The 23,476-nt window shown below is 36.0% G+C and overlaps 2 protein-coding genes and 1 long non-coding RNA gene across 3 annotated transcripts; 1 reads left to right on the top strand and 2 right to left on the bottom strand.

The window, feature by feature from the left end:
- Positions 1 to 17,933: 17,933 nt before the first annotated feature.
- Positions 17,934 to 19,271, bottom strand: LOC133815303 (protein ALP1-like). Its single transcript, XM_062248160.1, has 3 exons — positions 18,762 to 19,271; positions 18,490 to 18,682; positions 17,934 to 18,403 (listed from the first exon to the last, which is right to left on the bottom strand). Exons 1-3 carry the CDS (start codon positions 19,269 to 19,271, stop codon positions 17,934 to 17,936), a joined length of 1,173 nt encoding a protein of 390 aa, XP_062104144.1.
- A 312-nt stretch (positions 19,272 to 19,583) lies between these two features.
- On the bottom strand, positions 19,584 to 20,360 carry LOC133815311 (uncharacterized). The gene is made up of 2 exons (XM_062248167.1): positions 20,183 to 20,360; positions 19,584 to 20,096 (listed from the first exon to the last, which is right to left on the bottom strand). The coding sequence occupies exons 1-2, from the start codon at positions 20,321 to 20,323 to the stop codon at positions 19,584 to 19,586; spliced, it is 654 nt and encodes a 217-aa protein (XP_062104151.1). The 5' UTR covers positions 20,324 to 20,360.
- A 1,697-nt stretch (positions 20,361 to 22,057) lies between these two features.
- Positions 22,058 to 23,050, top strand: LOC133778143 (uncharacterized). Its single transcript, XR_009869039.1, has 2 exons — positions 22,058 to 22,196; positions 22,782 to 23,050. It is a non-coding gene; the product is annotated as an uncharacterized LOC133778143 (long non-coding RNA).
- Positions 23,051 to 23,476: the final 426 nt, after the last annotated feature.

The following is a 23,476-nucleotide window of genomic DNA, read 5'->3' on the forward strand; positions in this document are numbered from 1 at the left end:
TTTGTAACTGTGGATTTTTGGTTCAGACCGGGACTTATTTGGACACTCATAGTAGTACTTATAGATTTTCTAAGTTTAACCTATAGTTTAAGAATATTAATTTTAACCTAAGGTTTGATTAATATGACTGATATTAAGGATAATATTTATTATACTATAAGGTTTAGATAAGAACCAATAGGATTTTAAGCACATGTTATGAATGGGTGATTAAGGATTAAGTATTTTGAGGATTAAATTTAATAAGGGGTAAAGTTTGAATGCTATAAGGTCAGTCAGCAGCTTTGAATACGTTGAGGGCTTAGTCAAGGCTGTTTACTCCATTCAAACTTAGCTAAAAATGTGTAATTTCGTGTTTAAATAATCAGCGTGTGTCGATATATCGCAGCTATAGGGGGCGATATATCGCAGCACGTAGATACGGAAAACACGAGACGATGCACGACAGCCTCGGGCATACTGGCCCAAGCGATATATCGCCTATAGGGGGCGATATATCGCCTCCTTCATCATATTTTGAGACATTTTGAATTTGTTTTCCATTCAGCCATTCAACCTCTTGATAAGTCCAGCATCTTTTTGAACGAGTCTTCAGCCTCTGCTGAACGATTATTCAAATTATTTTCACCTAAAAATCTATTATTTTTATTCAAGTAAAATTTAGATCCTTTCATTCCTAAACTCTATAAATAGGACCTAGTACCCAGCCATTATTCATCTTTTGCTCTAAGTTTAGAGGCTGCAAATGCTAAGTGAGTGTGAGAGTGTAAACACCTGGGTTGGGGAATCATAAGCTTGATCATCATAAGCTTATCAAACACTTTGGGAAGTAAGGTTTTATAGTATTTCGGTTTGAGGTGTAGATTGATCTTACAAGTCTTCAAGGTAACCCAAAACTCTAGTTCATTGGTTTTATGTTATGTTCTTTCTCATAGTCTTCTACTCAGTCTTCTAACCTTATTCTTATTTTGGTTAGGAAATCTAAGAACTTGCTCATAAGTTTTGGGTAAGTATGTTTCTCAAAGGTTTAGTCATTCCATTCCTTCCATTCTTTTCATTACTTTTTCTTCAAACAACTCACCCTGTTATATATGGTTTTTAGGAATGTTCCAAAAGTCCCAAACGCTGTCCTCTTATCCCGGTAACTTTGGTAAGGAAAATAGGATAGAATCTATATGTTATATGTTTTATATGTTATCTTATGCTTCTTATGTTATGATAAGTGTTATGATATGTATGATTGTAGGCTTGGGCATATGACCCATATGACTAACAAGACCCCAAATAGATTATGGGCATATGACCTGCTTAGCTAGTAGGACCCCACTAATCTCATGGGCATATGACTTGTTTAGTCTATGGGACCCCAAGTAATAATGGTCATTATAGTATGTGTATGTAATAAGTGTTATGTTATGTCTTTATGTTTACTATGAAATTTATGTATATGAAGTATGTGTTAGATTTTCCTTGCTGGGCATTAGGCTCATTCCTTTTTGTTTATATGTGCAGGAAAATAGCTATTAGTGGCGGAAAGGTTCATGGATGCTTGGAGATTGTGTATCGATGGTGAATGGATTCAAGGAGTCGAGAGTTCGATTTCGAGGATGTAGTCTTTTATTTATGGGTTTATGTGTAATTTTTCCGCACTTTCTATGCAATTCCTTTTATTTTAAATTTTGTTTTGTTTTTAAGACACTGGGATCCCATATCCTACTTATTTTATGAAAGTAACTCTTATTTCTACATGTTACCTAATAAAATTATGGTATTTTCGCAATGTAAGTTTTAGTAAGGATTTGTATGCATAGTTTCATTAATGGTCCAAAAGTCTAGAGTAGTTGGGTCATTACAATCTAAAACCGATGTTTAATAAACATACATGTGAAAAATGTCACATTCTTAATTATTATATCTAAACCTTATGTTATAATAAATAATATTCCTAGGAATATCTTCATTAACCAATCCTTATGATAAAATTAATATTTCTAAAGTATAGGCTAAACTTATAAAATCCATAACTATCTCTATGAGATTTCCTATGATGCATCTCATCCATGCCTTGTCATCCATTAGATGCATTCATTCATAGTAGACATCTTTTGGAGAACCGATATCCTTTCGAGAAGTTTACCTAGTCTATATGAACCCTTGGGATCCCACTATTCTCTTCGAGAAGTTTCTTTCTAGAAGTCCTAATTACTAGAGGCATACTTTTTACACTGCGGGCATAGAACTAATTACTTCAAAAATAATAACACAAATAACAGTTAAAGAAAATACATACAACACAGTAAGGTGAGATTTTCCAGTCTTTTGCATGTATGCGAAGGGTCCTTGTAAACACGAACGACAGTCTCTGATACCATTTGTAAAGCGCCCTACTCTATTACTTTATAAAAACGCCACTCAACTAATTGATAATAGAAAAAAATACCACTTTAAGGAAAAACTCAGTGGGGCCTTGATAAAACATGCAAGCCTAGGCCCAATAGTTGAAAAAAAAATAATGTGTCTTTATGCAATATTTAGAAAAAAAAATAAGTCCCACTGACGTAATTGATTATAAAATTCATAACATAAGTTCTTTAAATCTCGGCACTTATGTTGATCATTTGTTCGTTCAAGGGAAACCCCCACGCCATACATACTCAAACATCGGAACTCCCCACATCACAACGTGTGCCAGAGAGAAACCTTATTGCTTACCTGAAAGGGCGAAAGTAAGGGGGTGAGCTAAAAGCACAGTAAATAAGTACAACAATACCACAATATCAATGAAAACACAAGAAGAGCATGTATCGTAAACCAGGGCAAGACATAACATCAACATACTCATACTCCATAATCATAAAGGAAATCATGGTCATACATCACATTTATACATCATAACATACTCTTTGTGATCATGGCACCTTTGTTGTCCATGTCACATCTTGAGTTAACCAGTATAACATAGGCTGGTAAAACCTCCTCTAAGAGGTAAACAGAATCTCAGGTCCTTGAATAACCTTGGTGCGTCCGCCCTATGAGTTACACCATATCCTTAGTAACTCATTTGTTGGGTTGCGTTCAGCACACTGGCAACCCTCTCTCTTCATTCTTCATACAAGCACGTGTAATACAGTTCACATCAAAACATAGAAAATACATGTTTCGTCACACTTGTCTTAACATAATGTATCAAGATAGAATTTCACTTTTTCATAACACTTGGCTTATCATGACATATTGAAACATAGCACTTTCAATCCATAGCACCTTATTTCTTGTAACATACAAGTCTTACCATCTCATAGCATAAACATAGAAAATTCTATCTAACTTCCTTACCTCAAGTCCGAGCAAAGGAAAGTGAGAAAATGTCACAATGAACCTATAATCAAATCAAACGTTCGTCTATTAAAATCACGTAAGAATACTCATGCCCAACATATATACCCCCCCCCCCCCCCCCGTGTGCATGGGCCATGCACTTGTGGCACAAGTTGTACTACAATTGCAAACATACAATAATTTCTCAGAAATCATAGAAGAATAATGCTAATTCTACCTATTAATCCTTCATGGTTACAAAGTAAAAGTCGTGTGTTTGAACAATAGGTGTATATTTGAACATAAAAATATATTTGCATGTAACATGCATATGTGGAGTGTTCTTAAAATTCAACGTTTAAAGTTGATAATTTCGACATGTTTATTTCTTGCATTTTCTAAAAATTTAGCAAACGTACTTTATTTACTATTGACCCTAAATTTGGCCAATGACACAGAGTCAAATAGAACGACAATAATAAGATGAATTCAAGCGAGAAAGATAAATTGACAAAAAGATTTTGAGTGGTTCGGCCCCAAATAATGGTAATGACCTACGTCCACTAAGTGTTCTTATTGATGTAGAACTCCAAAAACCTGCGATCAATGAACTAGGGTTCACGAGTTTCACAAGCTTGGAGATGAATACAAGTTTAGTGGATAAAAACAATATAATTGTCTCTCGGTCTCTCAAGATCAAATGTCTCAGAGTCAAAAATTCCTCTCTCTTGAGCCCTTTGAATCTTATTTATAGGCTCAAGGAGTTCCTCATGGGCTGATGGGCCTTAATTACATTTAATATAAATGTATCACAATAATAATGGAAATCACAATTATTACATAAATGCGAGATTACATATCTATAGAAGATATCTGAAATACTGCGACCATACTAGCACCCATAAAATATGCCTTCTTCCGAGTGATTTCTCCTTTAGTCAATGGTTGAACAAAATGTACTCACTTAAACAGTCATGTGTATCCCACGTGAATATTAATTTTTCCACGTCATCAGGTAAATCTTTTTTTGGAAAACATTTCCCTCCCAAGTTTATTTTACTGCGACCAGCATATAAGAAATTTAGTCGACCAGCTTTTCGTCTAACTTGTCACGTCAGCAGCTTTTCGAAAAAGTAAGCAATCATGACCGTTACAGTTTTCCAAAATTATTTCAACGGCTAACACAATTTCCCGTGCATCAAAAAACATACCCCCATCATTACCTCTTGAACTGCACCACTATCAGTATAAATAAGTCACTTTTGCCACTTTTTACCCTTTACCAAATCCTTCTTTCTCAAGAACTCAGAAGAACTCTCAAGGGAAACCCAAGAAACTTCAGTGATCTGAGACGTGTTCGATCAACCCCGAGCAACAACATCCACGACTACTTTGCAATCTATAACCCAAGTAAGTTTTTGAACCCATTATCTCAGTTATACAATCTAAAATGAATTTCACGAGTTTTTTGGTGTGAGTTTTGAATGTTCTTGAGAAAAATTTTAGGGTAATCGTGTTCGTATGCATAAACATGATAGGATATGAGTTTTAAGTAGTAAAAACATACTTGGTGAGGCTTAGAAATTAATGTGGGAAACATGAGTATGGTGCTTATGCCCGAAATCAAAGTGAAAATTCGATTTTTATGGTTTCGAAAAAAACTGGGTCATTCCCGCCTATTTTCGGAGTCGAAAAGTTTTTCTGAAAAAACTTTTCACTTCCACATTTTAATCTGTTTTTCCAAACTGATCGCATGTTTGGAGTGTTTATATTAGGATGTTGCTGGTCGTATAAAAGCTTAAATTTTATACACGAGCAACGTTAATTTTATATTTTTTCTTCTATATATTGGTCGTAGATTCTCACTTCCCCTTTACTCTTCTCAGATATTCATGCATGATCCTTGGGGAGGTGAGAGGCCAATAGATGACGACCTTCTTGCGTTGTTGTTCGAGGACCAGGAACAGCCATCACTTTTGTTCTCTGAATTCCCATCTTCACAGCAAAACCCTCTAACCAGCCCTCAGACCAGTCAACTTAACGCGGCTCATGTGAAATACACTACTTGTAAAAAGTAGAAAACAACCACTCGCCTTCTAACCAACCTGCCTCTTGTGCGGAGGACCCTTTAGCTAATCCTCAACCTATAAGCCTCGTACTACCTGAAATTCAACCCAAAGCCAGACCTCGCGATGGCCCTCGAGCTGAAGATGAAGTCGGATGGTATCTTGTGTCTCCTAGTGTCATATCAGCTAGAACGGTGATGAAATATCTTAAGAAGTACGGCCTTCCTGGGATTACATTAGTTTAGCCTACACCTGACCAGAGGGAAAACTTGCATGGAGGTGCCTTCAGTGACTGGTCGAGGTTTCACATTGAGGCAAGGGCAATCCTGCCCTTGCATGACTACTTTTGAGGGGTGGCCAACTACTTCAGGGTCGCCCCTTTCCAAATAACACCCAACGGATATAGAGTGCTATGAGCACTATATATCCTCTACAACCATAAAAAATGGCTTGTGCCAACACCCCACGAGATCAACTACATTTTTATCTCAAATCTAACCCCAACCAGAATAATACGAGGTTCTTCCACTTCTTCAACCAGGAAACCGTTCGTGTATTTCTGAGTGACGTCACCCATAAATCCAACATGGGAAAATACTTCCAGGAGTAATTCCTCATGACAGACCTGGCCGCTAACCACGTGAAGAGGTAAATTTCTCAATCTCTAGTCGTGTATTTTCTCATTGGTTTTTCCTTCACTGTCCTTAGAACATTGGTCTTGTATCTAGGCCCATGGTACCGACCAGACCCTACTCCAGAGATGGAGATCAGGGCTACAACACTGGCCAGCATGAGGAACATCGAAAAGAGCATCAAGGAGCTGGTTACTGAAAGCAACCTTAGGCTGGTAGGCCTTTTGGCACCTCACCAGGAAGTGAGGGAGTCCACCGCGGGGAGTACCACTGGAGGGGGTACCAGACCAGAAATCCCCGATCAGTAGAAAGATGTGTCACAATCTCAAAGGTGACCACCAACGGTAGTGACCATCCAAGAACCACCCAGCAACACTTAGTCTGCTACTGTCCCTACCCAACATGGGAGGGGGAAACAAAAATTGTTGGAATACACCGGGACTATATTCGAATCCTCTGATGAGAACCGTATAGATCTCTCCCTTTTAGATAACTTGCCTATCCCTTACCATCTATTCGATAGGGATGGCAATTTTAATTTTACAACTAGAAATTTTTATTCGGACTTCTACGAGGCAAAGAGTGAGTGTAGCTGTAGTTCTATAGATAATATATCGACCAGTAATAATAGCTCGGGTATACTACTTAGAATTTCCCTTTCTATTATTTTATTGCTTCTTTAACTTCCTTGTCTAATCATTTGTTTTTGTTTTGTAGTCATGCCTTCCGAAGAAGCCTTCAACATCTACACTAACATCGACGTCAAAGCTCTTGCGAGCAAGAAGAAATGAAGCAGACGACACCCTGTGGAGAGTAATAGCGACCCCTCTAAGAAAAAGGCTCGAAGAGAGGACCCTCCAGCACCAACACCTTCAAAGGACACGACCCCTCCTCCATCTCCTCATAACACAACTCCTCCTAAGCAAATAAGAAAAACTCAGGTCGAGGCTCTCTTGAACACCGCCTATAGCCCGGCTCACGACAAGCTACAGAAACTGTCAAAACACCATCATAGCCAAGAAGCTTTCAGCAGCATCCCCACCATGAAGACCAACCAGATTCTCAGTTGCGCGCTGAACGAAATACTCAATGTAAGTTACAACCTTTGCTGTATTTTAGCTGACTAACTTGCCCTTTCACTGATACTAACAACATTACTTTCTCTCTGATCGCAGGGTATTCTGACCATGAGTACTGGTTGGCGTCGCTCTGAGGAGACTGATGCCAAGCATGCTGAGGAGATCAAAACATGCGAGGAGAGGGCTAAAGCATGCGAAGAGAAGGCCAAAGAATGCGAAGAGAAGGTCGACTGTCTGAGCGAAGAGCTAAAGAAGAACCAAGAAGCGGTGGCCAAAATTATTGCTACCAAAAACCAGTTCAAGGAAGCTTCAGAGATTAACGTCAAAGAAGCGTCCAAACTTCAGGATGAGCTGGTGGCCAGCCGGCAGGAAGCCATCGAGCTGGAGGGGTGAGTAAAGCTTCTCGAGGAAACAAATGCTCGGAACCTAGAGAAGTTCAAAGGAACAACCTTCAACTACTTCTACCTATTTTGGAAGAACAATCCAGAGGCAAACTTCCACTACCTTCCTGAGCATGTAAGGCAACTCGAACTGGTGAGATGCGCTGCTCACCTAGAAGAGGAGAAAGCCCGGGAATCTCCTGAAATATCCTTGGCATCGGCATCGAGGGTGTTGAAGAGGAGGTGGGGACCATAGTCGACCAGCAATCCCAGCCAGATCCTCCTCCAGCTGCTTAATGATTTAACATATATATTTTTTCTTTTGTAACCAGAACATACGAACCACGGTTTGTAATGTTGAGACAATTTTGTTGCCTAAGGCAGCTTTTCCTTTTAATTTTTAATTACATTCGAGCAGCAATTGCTCGCAGTGTAAAACATTTCATTATGATATTATAATATTTTTTATTATTATTAAATTTTCTTGTATGACCGAACTTAGCATAGCACTTTGTTTTGATCTTACAAAATCCAAAAATTTTGAAAAATACTCTAAGTGTCGCAGTATGCTTTCCCTTATTTTGCTTGTGTGTTTACATATGTCTATTGATATGCTTTGCTTACCTGGTATCTTATATGCCCCCCAAGTGATTGAGAAGCTTAAGGTGCTCGGTCACTTGCCATGACAAAGCCCTGTTCAAACATTACTGCTCGCATACTTATAATAAAAATGATAATATAGCAAAACAACACATGTAATGAGCAAATACTTGTAATAAATACATTAATTGGCAATAATAACTGGTTGCACACAACTCCTTCTATTTCTCATAATAAATGGACAAAATCGTCTTTGTACGAGTGATCAAAAATTGATCTTACACTTGTAAGAGACGAGTCATATAATTGACCAGCCTCTATTCATAAACTTGTAAAAAGTGAAATTAATACAAGCCAGCTCTTCAAAAATAATTGTTTATTGATAATACTTGTGCAAGTGTTCTCCATTCCAGTAGCGAGAAATGAGGTCTCCATTTAAGCGAGCAAGATTGTATGTGCCTGGTTGAAGAACTTCTTCAATCTGATATGGACCCTCCCAATTTGGTCCAAGCACTCCGGCAGCTTGATCGCGAGTGTTGAGAAAAACTCTTCTACGTACCAAATCTCCGACGTTAAACTTTCTTTCACGTACTTTATAGTTAAAATATCGAGCGACCTTTTGCTGGTAAGCTGCTACTCGAAGTTGAGCTTGCTCACGACCTTCATCTACCAAGTCCAAAGACTCCATCAATAATTGATTGTTTGTACTTTTATCGTATGCAAAACTTCTATGTGATGGTGGGTGGTAACATGGCCTCATACCAAAGGCCAAAGAAAACGGAGTATGGCCTATTGTTGTTCGATGGGATGTCCTATATGACCAAAGTACTTCTGGTAATTGTTCTGGCCATGCCCCCTTTGCTTCTTCGAGCCATTTCTTCAATGTTTCCTTTAGGGTCTTGTTGATGGCTTCAACTTGTCCATTTTCTTGTGGATGAGCTACCGATGAAAAAAAAATTACAATCTCATGCCTCTCGCAGAAATCGGTGAAAAGATCACTGTCAAATTGTGTGCCATTATCCATGACAATTTTCCTTGGTAACCGATATCGACACATGATATTCTTGACCACGAAATCCTAAACTTTCTTGGTCGTTATGGTTGCTAGTGGCTCAACCTCGGCCCACTTTGTGAAGTAGTCGACAGCAACTACTGCATACTTGACATTCCCTTTTCCTGTTGGTAAAGACCCGATCAAATCAATCCCCCATACTGCAAATGGCCACGGGCTTTGCATCTGTTTGATCTCATTAGGGGTTGCTCGTGGTATCTTGGAGAATCTTTGGCACTTGTCACATTTTTGAATGAAATCCATAGAGCCCTCATTCATGGTAGGCCAGAAATACCCTTGCCTTAAGATTTTCTTCGACAAACTTTTCCCCCCAGCGTGTTCTCCAAAAAAACCTTCATGGACTTCTTGCAACAGTTCCTTGGCCTTTTCCTTAGAAACACATCTTAACAGAGGCATCGAGTACCCTCTTTTATAAAAAACTTCGTCGACTAGAATGAATCGAGTCGATTGTCTCTGAAGCATCCTAGCTTTGTTTCTTTCCGCTGGCAGCAATCTTAGCTCAAGGTATTTAATGATGGGCGCCATCCATGTGTATGTCGCTTGAATCACCAGTGAAGACTCTTCTGCTCGAATGCTCGGTGCTAAAAAATGCTCAACTAGTACTATGTTCAAGGTGTCAGCATCCTTCATGCTTGCTAACTTGGCCAAGGCATCAGCATTTGAGTTATGATCGCAAGGTACTTGCTAGAGGGTATACTTTTCAAACTGTGCCAATAAGTCTTTTTCTTTGTTCAAATAAGCAACCATCTTGAGAACCAGAACCTAATACTTTCCTATAATTTGATTAGCCACTAGCTGGGAATCACTATAAATATCAAGTGACTTTATATCCATGTCCTTAGATAGTCTTAATCCTGCGAGCATAGCTTCGTATTCAGCTTTGTTATTGGACGTTGTAAAGTCAAATCTAATTGCACAATGGAATCGATGTCCTTCGGGCGTGACTAAGATCAAACCTGCTCCAACTTTGTGCTCGTTGGAAGAGTCGTCTACGTACAACTTCTAGGAAGGAGTTTGAATTTGGAGTTCAGTTTCTTCCATTGGTTCAATAGTTGGGATTCCAATGAATTCTGCGACAAAGTCTGCTAGAGCATGTCCTTTCACAGCTGCTCGTGGAGAATAAGAAATATCGAACTACCCAAGTTTGACTGCCCATTTTAATAATCGACCAGCAGCTTCTGGTTTCTGCAAGACTTGCCGTAATGGCTGGTCGGTGAGTACCACGATCGTGTGATCTTCAAAGTATGGTCAGAATCAAGCAATATGCTAACTTCTCAATGGGTGGATACCGCAATTCTGCTCCCACTAACCTCTTACTTACATAATACACTTATTTTTGTGCGTGGCCTTCTTCCCTAACTAGAACAACACTAGCAGCATATTCTGTGACTGCCAAATAGATGAACAAAGCTTCTTTCTCAACTAGTTTGGACAAGATTGGAGGTTGTGACATATGAGACTTTAGCATCTGAAAAGCCTGCTCGCACTCTTCTATCCACTTGAACTTCTTGTTTCCCCTGCACAGATTAAAAAATGGAACGCACTTATCCGTTGATTTGGATATGAATCTACTCAGGGCGGCGATCCTCCTAGTTAGGCTTTGAACATCTTTAATTTTGGTAGGATATTTCATCTCGATCAATGCCCAAATTTTTTCAGGACTAGCTTCAATTCCCCGTGAGTTTACTATGAATCCCAAAAAATTTCCTAATACAACACCAAAGGAACACTTGAGGGGATTCAGCTTCATCTGATATTTATTCAAGATGTTGAAGCATTCTCGCAGGTCCTTGATGTGTTCTTTAGCCTTCTTCGACTTAACCAGCATGTCATCAACATATACTTCCATGTTCACGCTGATCAGCTCTTTGAACATGTGGTTGACTAGTCGTTGGTAAGTCGCACCAGTGTTTTTCAAACCGAAGGGCATTACTTTATAACAGTAAATCCTTGTATCCGTTCGAATTCTAGTGTGATCCTCATTAGGTGGATGCATACTGATTTGATTGTACCCACAGTATGCATCCATGAATGATAAAATTTCATGCCCTGATGTAGCATCGACCAGCTGGTCGATCCTTGGAAGTGAGAAACAATCCTTTGGGCAGGCTTTATTAAGGTCTATGAAATCCACGCACGTCCTCCACTAGCCATTCGGCTTGGGAACCAGTACAGGATTAGATACCCAAGATGGATGAAATGCTACCCTAGTGAATTTGTTTTCCTTTAGCTTCTCGACTTCCTCTTTCAAGGCTTTCGATCTGTCCTTATTGAGCAGCCTCCTTTTTTGTTGCACCGGTGGAAAAAAAATTCAATATTTAAGACATGCCTGATCACAGACGGGTCTATCCCAACCATATCTTTATGCGACCAGGCAAATACCTCCTGATTCTCCTTCAAAAATTCCACCAGTTTATTTCTTGTTGTTGTCTCTAAGTGTTTACCGACTTTCACAACCTTGGTCGGATCTGCCTCTTCTAGTTGGACCTCCTCAAGGTCCTCCACAAGTCCCACATTTTCTTCAAAATCCCTAAAGCAAGGATCTAAGTCTTTATCCTTACTTTGGGCAACACCCTATTTGGTGACCTGTTCACCTGATTGGGCTTGTACTTCATTTGCCAACAACAACCTTTTCTAGACTTTTTCCCCCGATCTGCCTCTTTTTGCCTTGGATATCGAGGAATTGTAACATTCTCACACTTCTCCCTGGTTTCCCAATACGTATCCAGGATCTTCTAATCCAGTGATGTTGGGCAAGACCGGCATCTTAAATTTTCTTGGAGTCTCGGCCATTGCAATTCTTTGCACAAACAGAGTGCCCTTTCTCCGGTCAAATTCAATAAAGGATGTCTGGTTCCCCACTAGTTGTTGGACGACCTGATTCAAAGCATCGAGCTGGGCCTGTACAGCGTCTGGTACTATTGGAGCGACTGGTGCTGAAGGGGCATACTCGTCGTGTCTTTCTCTTCTGTCATTGAGAACATCCCTCAAGTCTTCCTCCCTATGCCTTTGCTCGCTCACGCCCAATCGATCAAAGACGTTGGGCTGTCTAGGCTGCCCCCAGCATTCTGGCTCATTGGTCGGTTCTCTCTTGGTGGAGGGTTTTGTTCTCCACCCCTCTCTCCTTGCCATCGACCAACATTTCCTCTACCAGAATCTGCCTCATTATAGTCATGGCCATCTCTAAATTTTGACCAATTATGGTGCAAGCTGTTGTTCGCACTATTTCCCTCCCCTTGCTGGCATGTCCCGACTGACAGGTGGAGGCCTGCGTTGTTCGGTAAGTACCTGGGCATTATTATGTCGTTGGGGACCCCTGACTGCAGAGCCTGATTCAACCTACCATATGCTTGTAGAAAGACCTTGTCCCCTGTTCGGTGGGTCTGGTTCCTCAATAGTCTGGCGTCTACGGTTCCGGGGTTGCTGCCTAGCCCTACTCTACCTTTGTTGCTGGGGATTACCTTCACCAATGCGAGAGGGTGGTTGCTTCTCAGGCAACTGGGATAGCCTATCCTTTTGAGCAGTAGGGGGTCCCTCCAGCCTCTGAGGGTTTGCCGATTGAGGTGGATTGTGGTAATGCTGGGGATTATCTATTGTGTATTTTGTTGGGGGTGTATACTAGGTGGATGATCCAGTTTGGAGGCCGGTGCAGACTGTCCTCAGGCCAATTGAATGGTTGCCTCTAGGGCGACAATGGCATCCCTTTGCTGGCGGTCCATGTCAGCCTGCCGCTCATTCAGCTCTTGGCACTGCCTATCATCTCCCTTTGCTGCAACATCATTGTTTCAGCTACATTTTCTTGATTAGCCCTCAAATTGTCTAATTCTTCTTGCAACACAGTCAGAGTTGTAGTCAAAGTTTCCGAATCCATTTCCTCCTCTTCCAATTCTATTTGTGGCTCATCTTCAGCCACATTTTATGAAGGAGGCTGGGTTGGCGCATTCTAGGAGGTCTGCTTAGTTTTCCTAGTTGTTTTCGCCATTCAATCTTCTTGAAGGTCTTGAGTTTTCTAAACTCTCAACAAAAACACCAAAATGTTGACCCTCACTTTGGCCAACAACACAGAGTCAAATAGAACAACAGTAATAAGATGAATTCAAGCCAAAAATATTTTGAGTGGTTCGACCCCAAATAATGGTAATGACCTACGTCCAATTAGTGTTCTTATTGATGTACAACTCCAAAAACCAGCGATCAATGAACTAGAGTTCACAAGTTTCACAAGCTTGGAGACGAATACAAGTTTAGTGGATAAAAACATTATAATTCTCTCTTGGTCTCTCAAGATCAAAAGTCTCAGAGTCCAAAAGTCCTTTCTCTTGAGCCCTTTGAATCTTATTTATAGGCTCAAGGAGTTCCTCATGGGTCAATGGGCCTTAATTACATTTAATATAAGCGTATCTCAATAATAATGAAAATCACAATTATTACATAAATGTGAGATTACATATCTATAGAAGATATCTGAAATACTGCGACCAGACTAGTCACCCATAAAATATGCCTTCTGCCGAGTGATTTCTCCTCTGGTCGATGGTCAAATAGAACGCACTCACTTAAACAGCCACGTGTATCCCACGTGCATATTAATTTTGCCACGTGATCAGGTAAATCTATTTTTGGGTACACATTTACCATTTAATTATTTATGTAACCACACAATTGTCATTCAAAACTTTATTATAAATTATTTAATTATTATAAGATAATTCATTTAGCCTTTTAATTTCTCATGAAATAATAATTCAATTGATTATTTAATAGCATTTTAAAAATTGTGACAAAATTTGAAGTTGCTTATAATGACTAAATAAATTTCTGTTTTCTTTTATAAAATAAATTTATTTATCTAAATAAAAAAACTTCATATTTACAAATGAGAAAACACATAAAGAAAGTGTGGAAAAATTACATTTTCATAAATAAGACCTAAGACTTAATTTATTGGAGTGTATGACTAAATTATCTTAATTTAAAAGATATTTTTCTTTTAATAAACCAAAATTCCAGCAACTAGTATATTTAATTAAAATCACACACTTAATTCATCCACCATAATTCCTTTATAAAAAAAACTGCATGTATTTAGTTTGATAAAAACCTCATCAACATGTGAAATAAAATGTCTTTTTGTTTATATAAAATCAACACCACTTTTAGGCATAACATGTGCATTTTAAAAACATTTATTTACCATTCCCATCACAAAATAATAAACAAAAAAAGCAAGTATGAAATCACTCAATCATGCTTCAACAATGCTTATAAAATGCTTGTAACAATTTAACAAATAACCCTAACATCCTCTTTCACTTGTACACCACACTATTACAATTAGCATGCAATTTAATCAACACAAAACCAAACACCAATTGTAACCATAAGCCGAAATCTTCATAATCAACATCTCATATCTCATTTGTATTTCACAAGAATATTTAAGAGACAACATTTCATAACATAGGTCAAACCAAAACTTAAGCCCTATCATGTGTCTATTAACATTCTTGTATTCTTTTTACATAAACCATTAGATTTAAATAATCATGAAAACATATCCATAAGATCTCATACATCATGCAAGCCCAAAATCCAATTCATGCTTGCCTAAATACACCACACGCCCATACACACATACATATATATGTCAATACATGTATTTATTCATAAAAATGAACCACACACACAACCCTAGCATGTTGCTATGATCACCAATGATAACATGAAATTTTAATTGCCAACATAAAATAAAAAAAATAATCTAACATACAAAGGTCGAACGCACATCAAATAAAATCCAACATCAAATAATCCTAACGTGCTTTCCAAGAACAAGATCAACCAAGATACAAAAACACCATCAATGACCATCTTCTAACCAAAACAACTTTCCATCATCAACCTATATTAACCAATCCATCAAATATTACAAATCCATAACCAAGAATAAATTCATCCAACAACATAGATAGATAGAAATTCATTACCTTCCTTGGTAGAAATCAAGGACTCAAAAAAATTAGCCACCACTTTTGATTACCCTAGGGTTTCGAAACCCACATCAAGAAAGAGGAGAAAATCAAAAAATGTGTTCTTAGATTTATGAAGGAGAAGAAGAAAAATGCAAGAAATCATCATGACTATGGCTTAACCCCTTGGGATTTTTGAAATCCCTCTTCTTCTTCCTTGTTCCTTTCTTTCTCTTCTCCTCTCTCTACCTCACGTCCCACTCTTTCTCTCTAGATGCCTCGGCCAGCCTCCATACAAATGAGGCCAAGACAATTTTCCTTTCCTTTTTATTACCCTATGGTTGAATACCTTGATGCGTCTAGTAAGAAAAGGCAACTTAAATTTTTTTTTTTTTATTAATCCCTTGATTTCCTACATCTCTAATAAAGGGTAGTGGACCTTCCTTTTTCTCATTCAATTTCATACTAATGTGGAATCTTCTAAAATATGGAAACAATTCCCTAGCTTGCATTCACACTCCACACACTACTCTCCTTGCTTTCCTTTTCTTTTTATTTTATTTTTAATTCTTAAATAAATAAAATAAAAATAAAATCACATGTAGGAAAAAAAAAACTATTGCATGCTCACCATGCAACCATGCACATGCACACACCTAATTGCTCAAGTGTGTCACTACTTACCATGCACCTTGATGCATACAACCAAAACTCATGATCTTGCAAATTAAAATAATTAAATAAAACAATTAACAAATTAACTTCGCATAATTTCTACCAAACAATTAAAAATTATTTCCTACCACATAACAATTAATAATAAAATAAAGCATAAAATTAATTAAACTAAAAAGAAAAATGTGCGCTACATTCGTAGTTGTACTTAGACTTCCAACTATAATCAACAGGGTTGTTTTAGCTAGGATTATGATTTCTATTGTCGACATAGTCACTATATGGTTCATCATAGTCTACCCTTATAACCTCTTGATTTCACTATCAAACTTAGCTTCTAAAACTTTGAATTCTCGGCATTGTCTTAAACTAAGTATGTGGGCACCCCTAAAATAGCTAGTACCCTTAGTAGCACTAGAATATGGATAGTTGATGAAGATAAGTATATTGGACAATAAAGCTCAAAACGACATTTCTCTTCTTCATTCATTTTTTTAAAAAAATTAAACAATAAATAAAAAAATTGCTGGACGTAAATAAGTAAATAAACTAAACGAAATAATAGTCCAAGAAATATTTTCTGATGAGGAAGATCAAATAAAACTGCAACCTCGGAGCTTATTTCGAGTATCAAGAGATTATATATTTATTATATGTATATATATATTAATTTTTTTGTAGTAAAAGGTTCAAAAATTTAATAATACAAGGGTGTACACAAGAATTATTCTCATGCCAATTGGGAAGGTTGCCAAGGCACCGCTTCATCCTACACTTCTTTAGAACTACCTGAGATTCATAAGAGAGTGTAGAGGGTACTCTACCGCAAACCTTAAAGCCAATTTTTCTAGACAGAATAATCTTCGTCTTTTACCACTGGCAGTATTACATCATTGTTCCCAATACTAAAAATTTTATGTTTTTATTTGGAAAAAAAAAGTAAATCTAACAAATCCTAAAATGTATGAAAAAAATATAGAATTACTTACCTATTTTAACCAAATTAAGTGAGAATCTTTACATACTATTACCTCCCCAGCAACGTTGCCAAAATTTGATTAGCGCTCAAAGGTAACTTCCACTAAGCGGTGGTCGTAGTATACATGGGCGGTCGATTCCACAAGGAGGTAAAGAAACAAAGAGACAAATAAAATATTTAGAAGGTAAGTAATATAAGAACAATAAAAAGAAACAATATTTTTGTGGATTTGTTTGTTTAAAGGATTAAAATAAAAGATAATAAACAATAAAAAGGCTTGGTGAGGCATCGAGGTTCCACAATACAATTTGGTCACCTATTTACTTTAATAATTTGCAAATGTATTTGAGTAATAAAATTTCATACTTGAAGTACATGCACATGTTATTGTTATGAGAAACCTAGAATCGACATAATACCATTGGCAATATGCAGTAAAATACTACTCAAAATAAAAAATTCAGATCTCATGCTAATACTATTGTTATGAGAAATGTAGAAGCGACACTATACCATCTCAACGATAATGCAATAAAAGACTACCCACAAAATAATAAAATTAATATAAATTATTTAAGTAAAATTACTTAGAAAAAGCTTGATTGAATCTATGTAAAATTAATAGTAAATATTAATTGCATAGGTTGCGTTTGGTAAAAATTTTGTTTTTAAATTTTTTAAACTCAAAAATAAAAATATATTTTTGTTTTATGTTTTTTTATTTTTATAAAATAAAAATGCGTTTGATAACCATTTTTGTTTTTTGTTTTTTGTTTTTTTTAAAATAAAAATAAAAATGTGTTTGGGAACTTTTATTTTTATTTTTTGTTTAAAAAAATAAAAAATAAAAAACATGTTTGGTAAATATTTTTTTTTAAAATTTATTTTTTATTTTCATTTTCTAAACTAAAAAATAAAAATATTTTTTGTGATCACTATTTATTATTTTAAAATAAAAAATAATAAAATTATAGTAAAAAAAGATCATATTAATAATATTCAAATAATCTCAAATTTCAAAACTTAATATCTATCCACGAGATAACACAAAATCAAGAAAGTTTACATAGTAAAATAAAAACATATGAACTGATAATTGTCCAAACTTAAAGTAAAGTATTAAATGAGTCATAACAATCAACTAATGTCTTTACTCAATCTCACTATCGTCGACTAGCTCTCCATATATGGTCAGCAATTTCATTACGAACATGAGCCATTTCACGTATATGAGTTCTAGAAATACTGAACTCTACACTATCAGTCAAAGTTTCATCCGTGTTTTGTAAAGTAGTGGTCTGTACTTCAGAATTTCCTTCACCTCCATCAAAATATACATCTGCTTCTACATTTGTCCTTATAAAATTATGAATCCCACAACAAGTAATGACAATGTACTTTTGTATTCTTAGATCATATGAAGGCATTTGCTTTTGGATTGGAAAACGGGCCTTCAACACGCCGAAACACCGCTCAATGACATTTCTCAAGGAAGAGTGTCGATAATTGAAAAGCTCTTTTTTTCCTATGGGATTAAGATCTGTGTACAAGCCCAAATGATACCTTTCCCCTTGGTATGGCGAAAGAAAACCAAGCATGTTTGTATAGCCAGAATCAACAAGATAATATTTTCCTAATCCAACGATAATTCATGTTAGTTTTTACTTATAGATATTTATATAAAATAATGTCAATCAACATAATAAGTTTGATAAATACTTACCTTGGGGCGGCATTGTGCATCATTAGCTGATCCTTCCCATCCAGGGACAACGTATGTGAACTTCATGTCAAATGAACATCCACACATAACGTTCTGAGTTGTATCCACTTTTCGACTTCTATATGGTATTTGTTCATCAATTGGAACATGCGCAGAAATATGAGTCCCATCTATAGCTCCAACACAATTCTAAAATACAAAATAAATTATTAGATTTTTTTATTGAATATTGAAAGAAAGGAAAAAATAATAATTCAAATTTTTGTACCTTAAAAAATGGATAGTATCTTGGATCGAATCGAATTTGTGGAGGAGTTACATCAAATGAAGGTGGAGTAATTAGTTCTTTGGATAGACGACATATTGCCTTCAAAACCTTCCTAAAATAATGAGATGTGGTTGAGATGGAGTGCTGAAATCGTTCAGGAACCACACAATGTCGTTCATTATGGCCAATCACAAATAAGAAGATAGCCACTTGTTCTTCAACAGACAGATATCGTGAGTTCTTCAATAAAAAAATTTCTTTTATAACACCACAAAATAGTTTGAAGACATCTTCGTTCATTCTGAACAAATCATAACACCTACTCCAATGCCCGTGCAACACTTCCATAACGTATTCATGGCCTGAAAGAGCTAAATTTCTACAAGGTTGCTTAGATAGATATAATTGATTATATTCCTCGGAAGCAAAATATAGCAAAATCTCTCCAAACTCATCTTCTGAATCGTCCAGTAAATTATCCTTGTTGAACCGAGCAACGTTTAAAGACATGTTATCCTGATAGTAGAAAAAACTTTTAAATTTTACATTCAATATATAAAAATATATAAACACTCAAAGTCAAAGTCAAACCATAAAACAAAATAGGCAAAACAAGTCATCCAGTCAATGGCTAAACAAAGTCATCCAGTCAATATCTAACAAGTCATCCAGTCAATAGCTAAACAAAGTCATCCAGTCAATAGTTAATAAAGTCATCCAGTCAATAGTTTAACAAAGTCATCTAGTCAAAAGCTAAACAAAACTAAAGTTAATAGCTTAATAAAGTCATCTTGTTCATAGCTAAACAAAGTCTAAACTTTTTCACTTCAAATTCAGCAACCAATCTATTCTTCTAAGCTCTGACATCTTTAGAAACAATGCTCTGGACACCTCGTTCTCAAACTTATCAATAGCTTTTGCGTATACTTCTCTACTAATTCCATTAATTTGATTAAGAGCTTCAACACTCTCATCCAATAAGTAATGTGATGCAGATGTTTTCATTGATCTCTCTATCAATTCTGTCTTTCGCTTTGCAGTTTCATTATATGTTGCCAGTGCATCTGCCAAAGCTGATGAGAACTTTGCTCTTTTTAATGATCGAGAGTTCGAAGTGGTTGTTGATTTACCTCTTCTTTTGTTACCATCCTCATCAAAACCACTTTCTTCATTCATAGTAGAAGGACTTATCGACGTTGTATCATCATCATTAGAAGGACTTCGAGTTGAAGGATGAGCATTGGAACCAATTGCAGTAGTATCACCAAAGATAGTGCATAATTTCTCATAAAACTTACAACCTTTCTTTCTAAATCTTTTAGCAGACTTGTTAACCTACATGAAATGAAATTATATTGATAAAATGTACTAATACCTATCAAAATAAATCAAGCATAAAATCCATTTTAAATCATTTTTACCCGAATAAGTTTATCCCAAACTTCATCTGTCGCACTAACTTCTCCAGTCACTGCATTGTATCCCATACCAGTCTCTTTTAGTAAAGACTTAAAATCCTTATGCTTTTGCTTTAATTGATTGTATTTGTTCCTTAGTTGCATATCACTATAATTTCTTTTTTCTCGTCAACAAAGCTCTTCCTTTATATATTTCCATGATCACTAAGTAAAGGTTGTGGTATTCTTATTTCCCTTTAAGACTTCTTCTTCCATAAGTTCAATGAAAATTTCTTCATGCTTTTGAGTCCAAACAGAAGCCTCATCATTATTCTCAATAATAAGAAATTCATTATCAACACCTACCATCTAGGTAAGACCTAAAGATTCAATAAGAATTCTAAATGCAAATATAAGACTATTCCTAAAGAAACAACCATTTCAAGAACAACAATAAGAAATTAGATTTATGCCATATATTTGCTATCCAAAAACAACACCAAAGACTATTCCTAAATGTAAATACCCTGATGTACTGATGGATGTAAATGCCCTATGATATTCTTTCTGGAAGGGGGTGCCACTGTTAAATCTTGACATGTATTCAAAGCATAATGATTTTTCAATAAGCACATAAAAATCGAAAACTAAGTCCTAATAATGTTAAAATAGACTGAATTCATGGCACAACATCAAGATTCACTCAGCACATAAATCTCATAGAAGCAATATCACAAATACCAAATAATCACTGAATAAACAAACCAGAAATCAAAACAGAGCAGAAAATAAAAGAACACAACAAGTTATACTAATTCGGATCAATATCTAAAACGATCTTGAACCTACATCTAGTTAGAAAGAACACCACAGTGCTCTTATATATATGAGAACAAAATATACACACTCTACAATCAAGAATATTGACCCTCTCACTGTACAAATGAACACTCAATCATCGTAGTCATCCATGTACCCTATTACACCCAAGCAGCATAATCCCAAAACCAGTGGTGATGTGATTATTCTTCTTCTCAGTACAATATTCTTTTTTCTCAGTGTTTCTCTCTCTTTGTTTCTCACTCTAGAATCGTGTACCCCCAAAAATGAAAGGGATAAGCCTTAAATATAATACTTGTCCAACTTTGGAATAAGAAGTTTGACTTTTACAATTGTCATAATAGTTAGACCCAACTGTCAAAAGGTGATGTTGAGTCATTGAAGAATTAATTCAACAAATTTCACCTCAATTCTTCAAGACTCAACTAGAGCCATATATTTCCTGCCTTTTGTCCTTACTACTTATTATCCTATACAAGTAATCATGCTCTTTTTTTACAATACAAGACAAAACAATAATGATTCATATACAAGACAAAACATTGGGCCTGTTAGACCATTCAGACAATAAAATACTTTTTGTGATTAGATACTGCAAGTAGAAATTACAATTATAATTCTAATTACTGTGCAATATGCAGTGGAAATATATATTGACATTTACTAGCTAGCTAGCTAGTCAACAGAAGAATTATTATCAAAGCACTCATAATGATGCATGTACAGATGTAGTGTATATATCATGAGTCATGATGAGTCATTATATATTATACATATGCAATATATATATGGGTGTATATACCCTTTAACTATTTTACGGATCTCTTTAATCTCCAAATACTTTTGACAGAGACAGCAAGTAAAATATGGCTTTTTATCATCACTCTTTTTCATTTCATGAGAAGCATGCAATGTGTGGTCTGATATTGAAAGTCTTTTATCTTCCAATACTGAGCTTGAGCCAGAGCCTTTTTGTTACATATATGCATACACATAAATACATATATATATATATATAGAGAGAGAGAGAGAGAGAGTTAGACAGACTTCAGACCAAAGAATATATATATAAATTATGCAAGAGTTTGAGAGGCAGAATGAGAAGATGGAGTTATTATCTGAAGTGAAGGTTGATGCAATCGATGATGCTTTGGAAGGAGATGAGGAAGAGGAGGAAACAGATGAATTACTAAACCAGGTGCTTGTCATTAGACTGAAAAAGAAAAAGGCTAGCTTGTCACAAAAACTATATATATATATATTTACTTATAGCTAGAACAAGGTACTTTCTTCATAGTAATCTCCTATGATTGATATCATTTATTGATCAAGCTCTATAACTTATTCTTACAGTTGATTAAAAGCCCCTCTCATATAACTAGGCAAAAACTTCCAATTGATCTCCCCTCATTAATTTACATATGTTCACCCTATGAGTCCATCAGAATACTTGTCACTTGATAAAGTATTTTTTTTATTAAAATTAACTAATCCACATACTTTATAGAAGAAATAAATCATAGTAGATGAAAAATAATGAAACCGAAGTTGGGAGTGCACCAGGAAATATATATAAGTACTATACATTCAAGCTATATATATATATATCTGTAAATAGGCAATTCTCTATAGATATGATATATAGTATATTATTTATTATATATATCTATAGTTTACAAGCTACTCGATGAATGTCATGCTCTATAGTTTAAACAACTGATTTCTATGTGATAATTCACTTGTTTTCTCTGTTAACTAAACTGACATATCTTAGTGTCAACAGGGTTGGTCAGGTAGTGGCGTCTTTACTGAGGAGGATGCGATTACATTACTAAAGAAATGAATCACTTGGAAAAATCAGAATTAGTGGAATAATATTAAACAGATGGTTTCAACATAAGCTTGCTCCTGTTTTGTATGCTTGCCGTTTCTATCAATTAACATTCAATAATAACTCCCAATGAGTTCTATTTCGACTTTGTTATTCAGGTTTCTATGCTCTATGCTCTAACACAGTCAGAAAACCATGTTGAGTAATAGGTACTAATGCATCTCAACTAATCTGTTTTAGAACTAATGCTAATAAAACTATACTCACCTTAAGTGCATAAACATAGAGATTGTCTCAACAACAAATTTCTCTTAGCTGAACCAAGCAAGTTTAGATTACAACAATCAGCCTTATTGCCCTCAACAAACCCACATAAAACCCACAACACAAAACAAATAACCAGTAGCAAAAACAACTAAACCAAGAAAGTCATGATCATGAGGCAAAACAATCCAAACCCATATCAGAAAAACCAACAAGTTACAGAGACCCGCATACGAATCATCGACCTATAAGCAAAAAGTCATGTAAAAGCACAATCCCATTTCTCGATCAATCAAAAATCATTACAAAACTATTGAGGATTCGAGAATCATTATGAGTCTGAGAATAACACTTAATATGTAGCACAAAACCTAATCCCTAAA

The sequence above is a fragment of the Humulus lupulus genome, chromosome 1 (assembly GCF_963169125.1).
Source record: "Humulus lupulus chromosome 1, drHumLupu1.1, whole genome shotgun sequence".
NCBI lineage: Eukaryota > Viridiplantae > Streptophyta > Magnoliopsida > Rosales > Cannabaceae > Humulus > Humulus lupulus.

Coding starts and splice junctions, on each gene's coding strand:
- LOC133815303 (XM_062248160.1), bottom strand. CDS start 19,271: ATGTCTTTAAACGTTGCTCGGTTCAACAAGGATAATTTACTGGACGAT. Junction 18,683..18,761: donor GATACTATCCATTTTTTAAG/GTACAAAAATTT, acceptor TTTGTATTTTAG/AATTGTGTTGGAGCTATAGA. Junction 18,404..18,489: donor ACAATGCCGCCCCAAGGTAA/GTATTTATCAAA, acceptor TCGTTGGATTAG/GAAAATATTATCTTGTTGAT.
- LOC133815311 (XM_062248167.1), bottom strand. CDS start 20,323: ATGCAACTAAGGAACAAATACAATCAATTAAAGCAAAAGCATAAGGAT. Junction 20,097..20,182: donor TTTGGGATAAACTTATTCGG/GTAAAAATGATT, acceptor CATTTCATGTAG/GTTAACAAGTCTGCTAAAAG.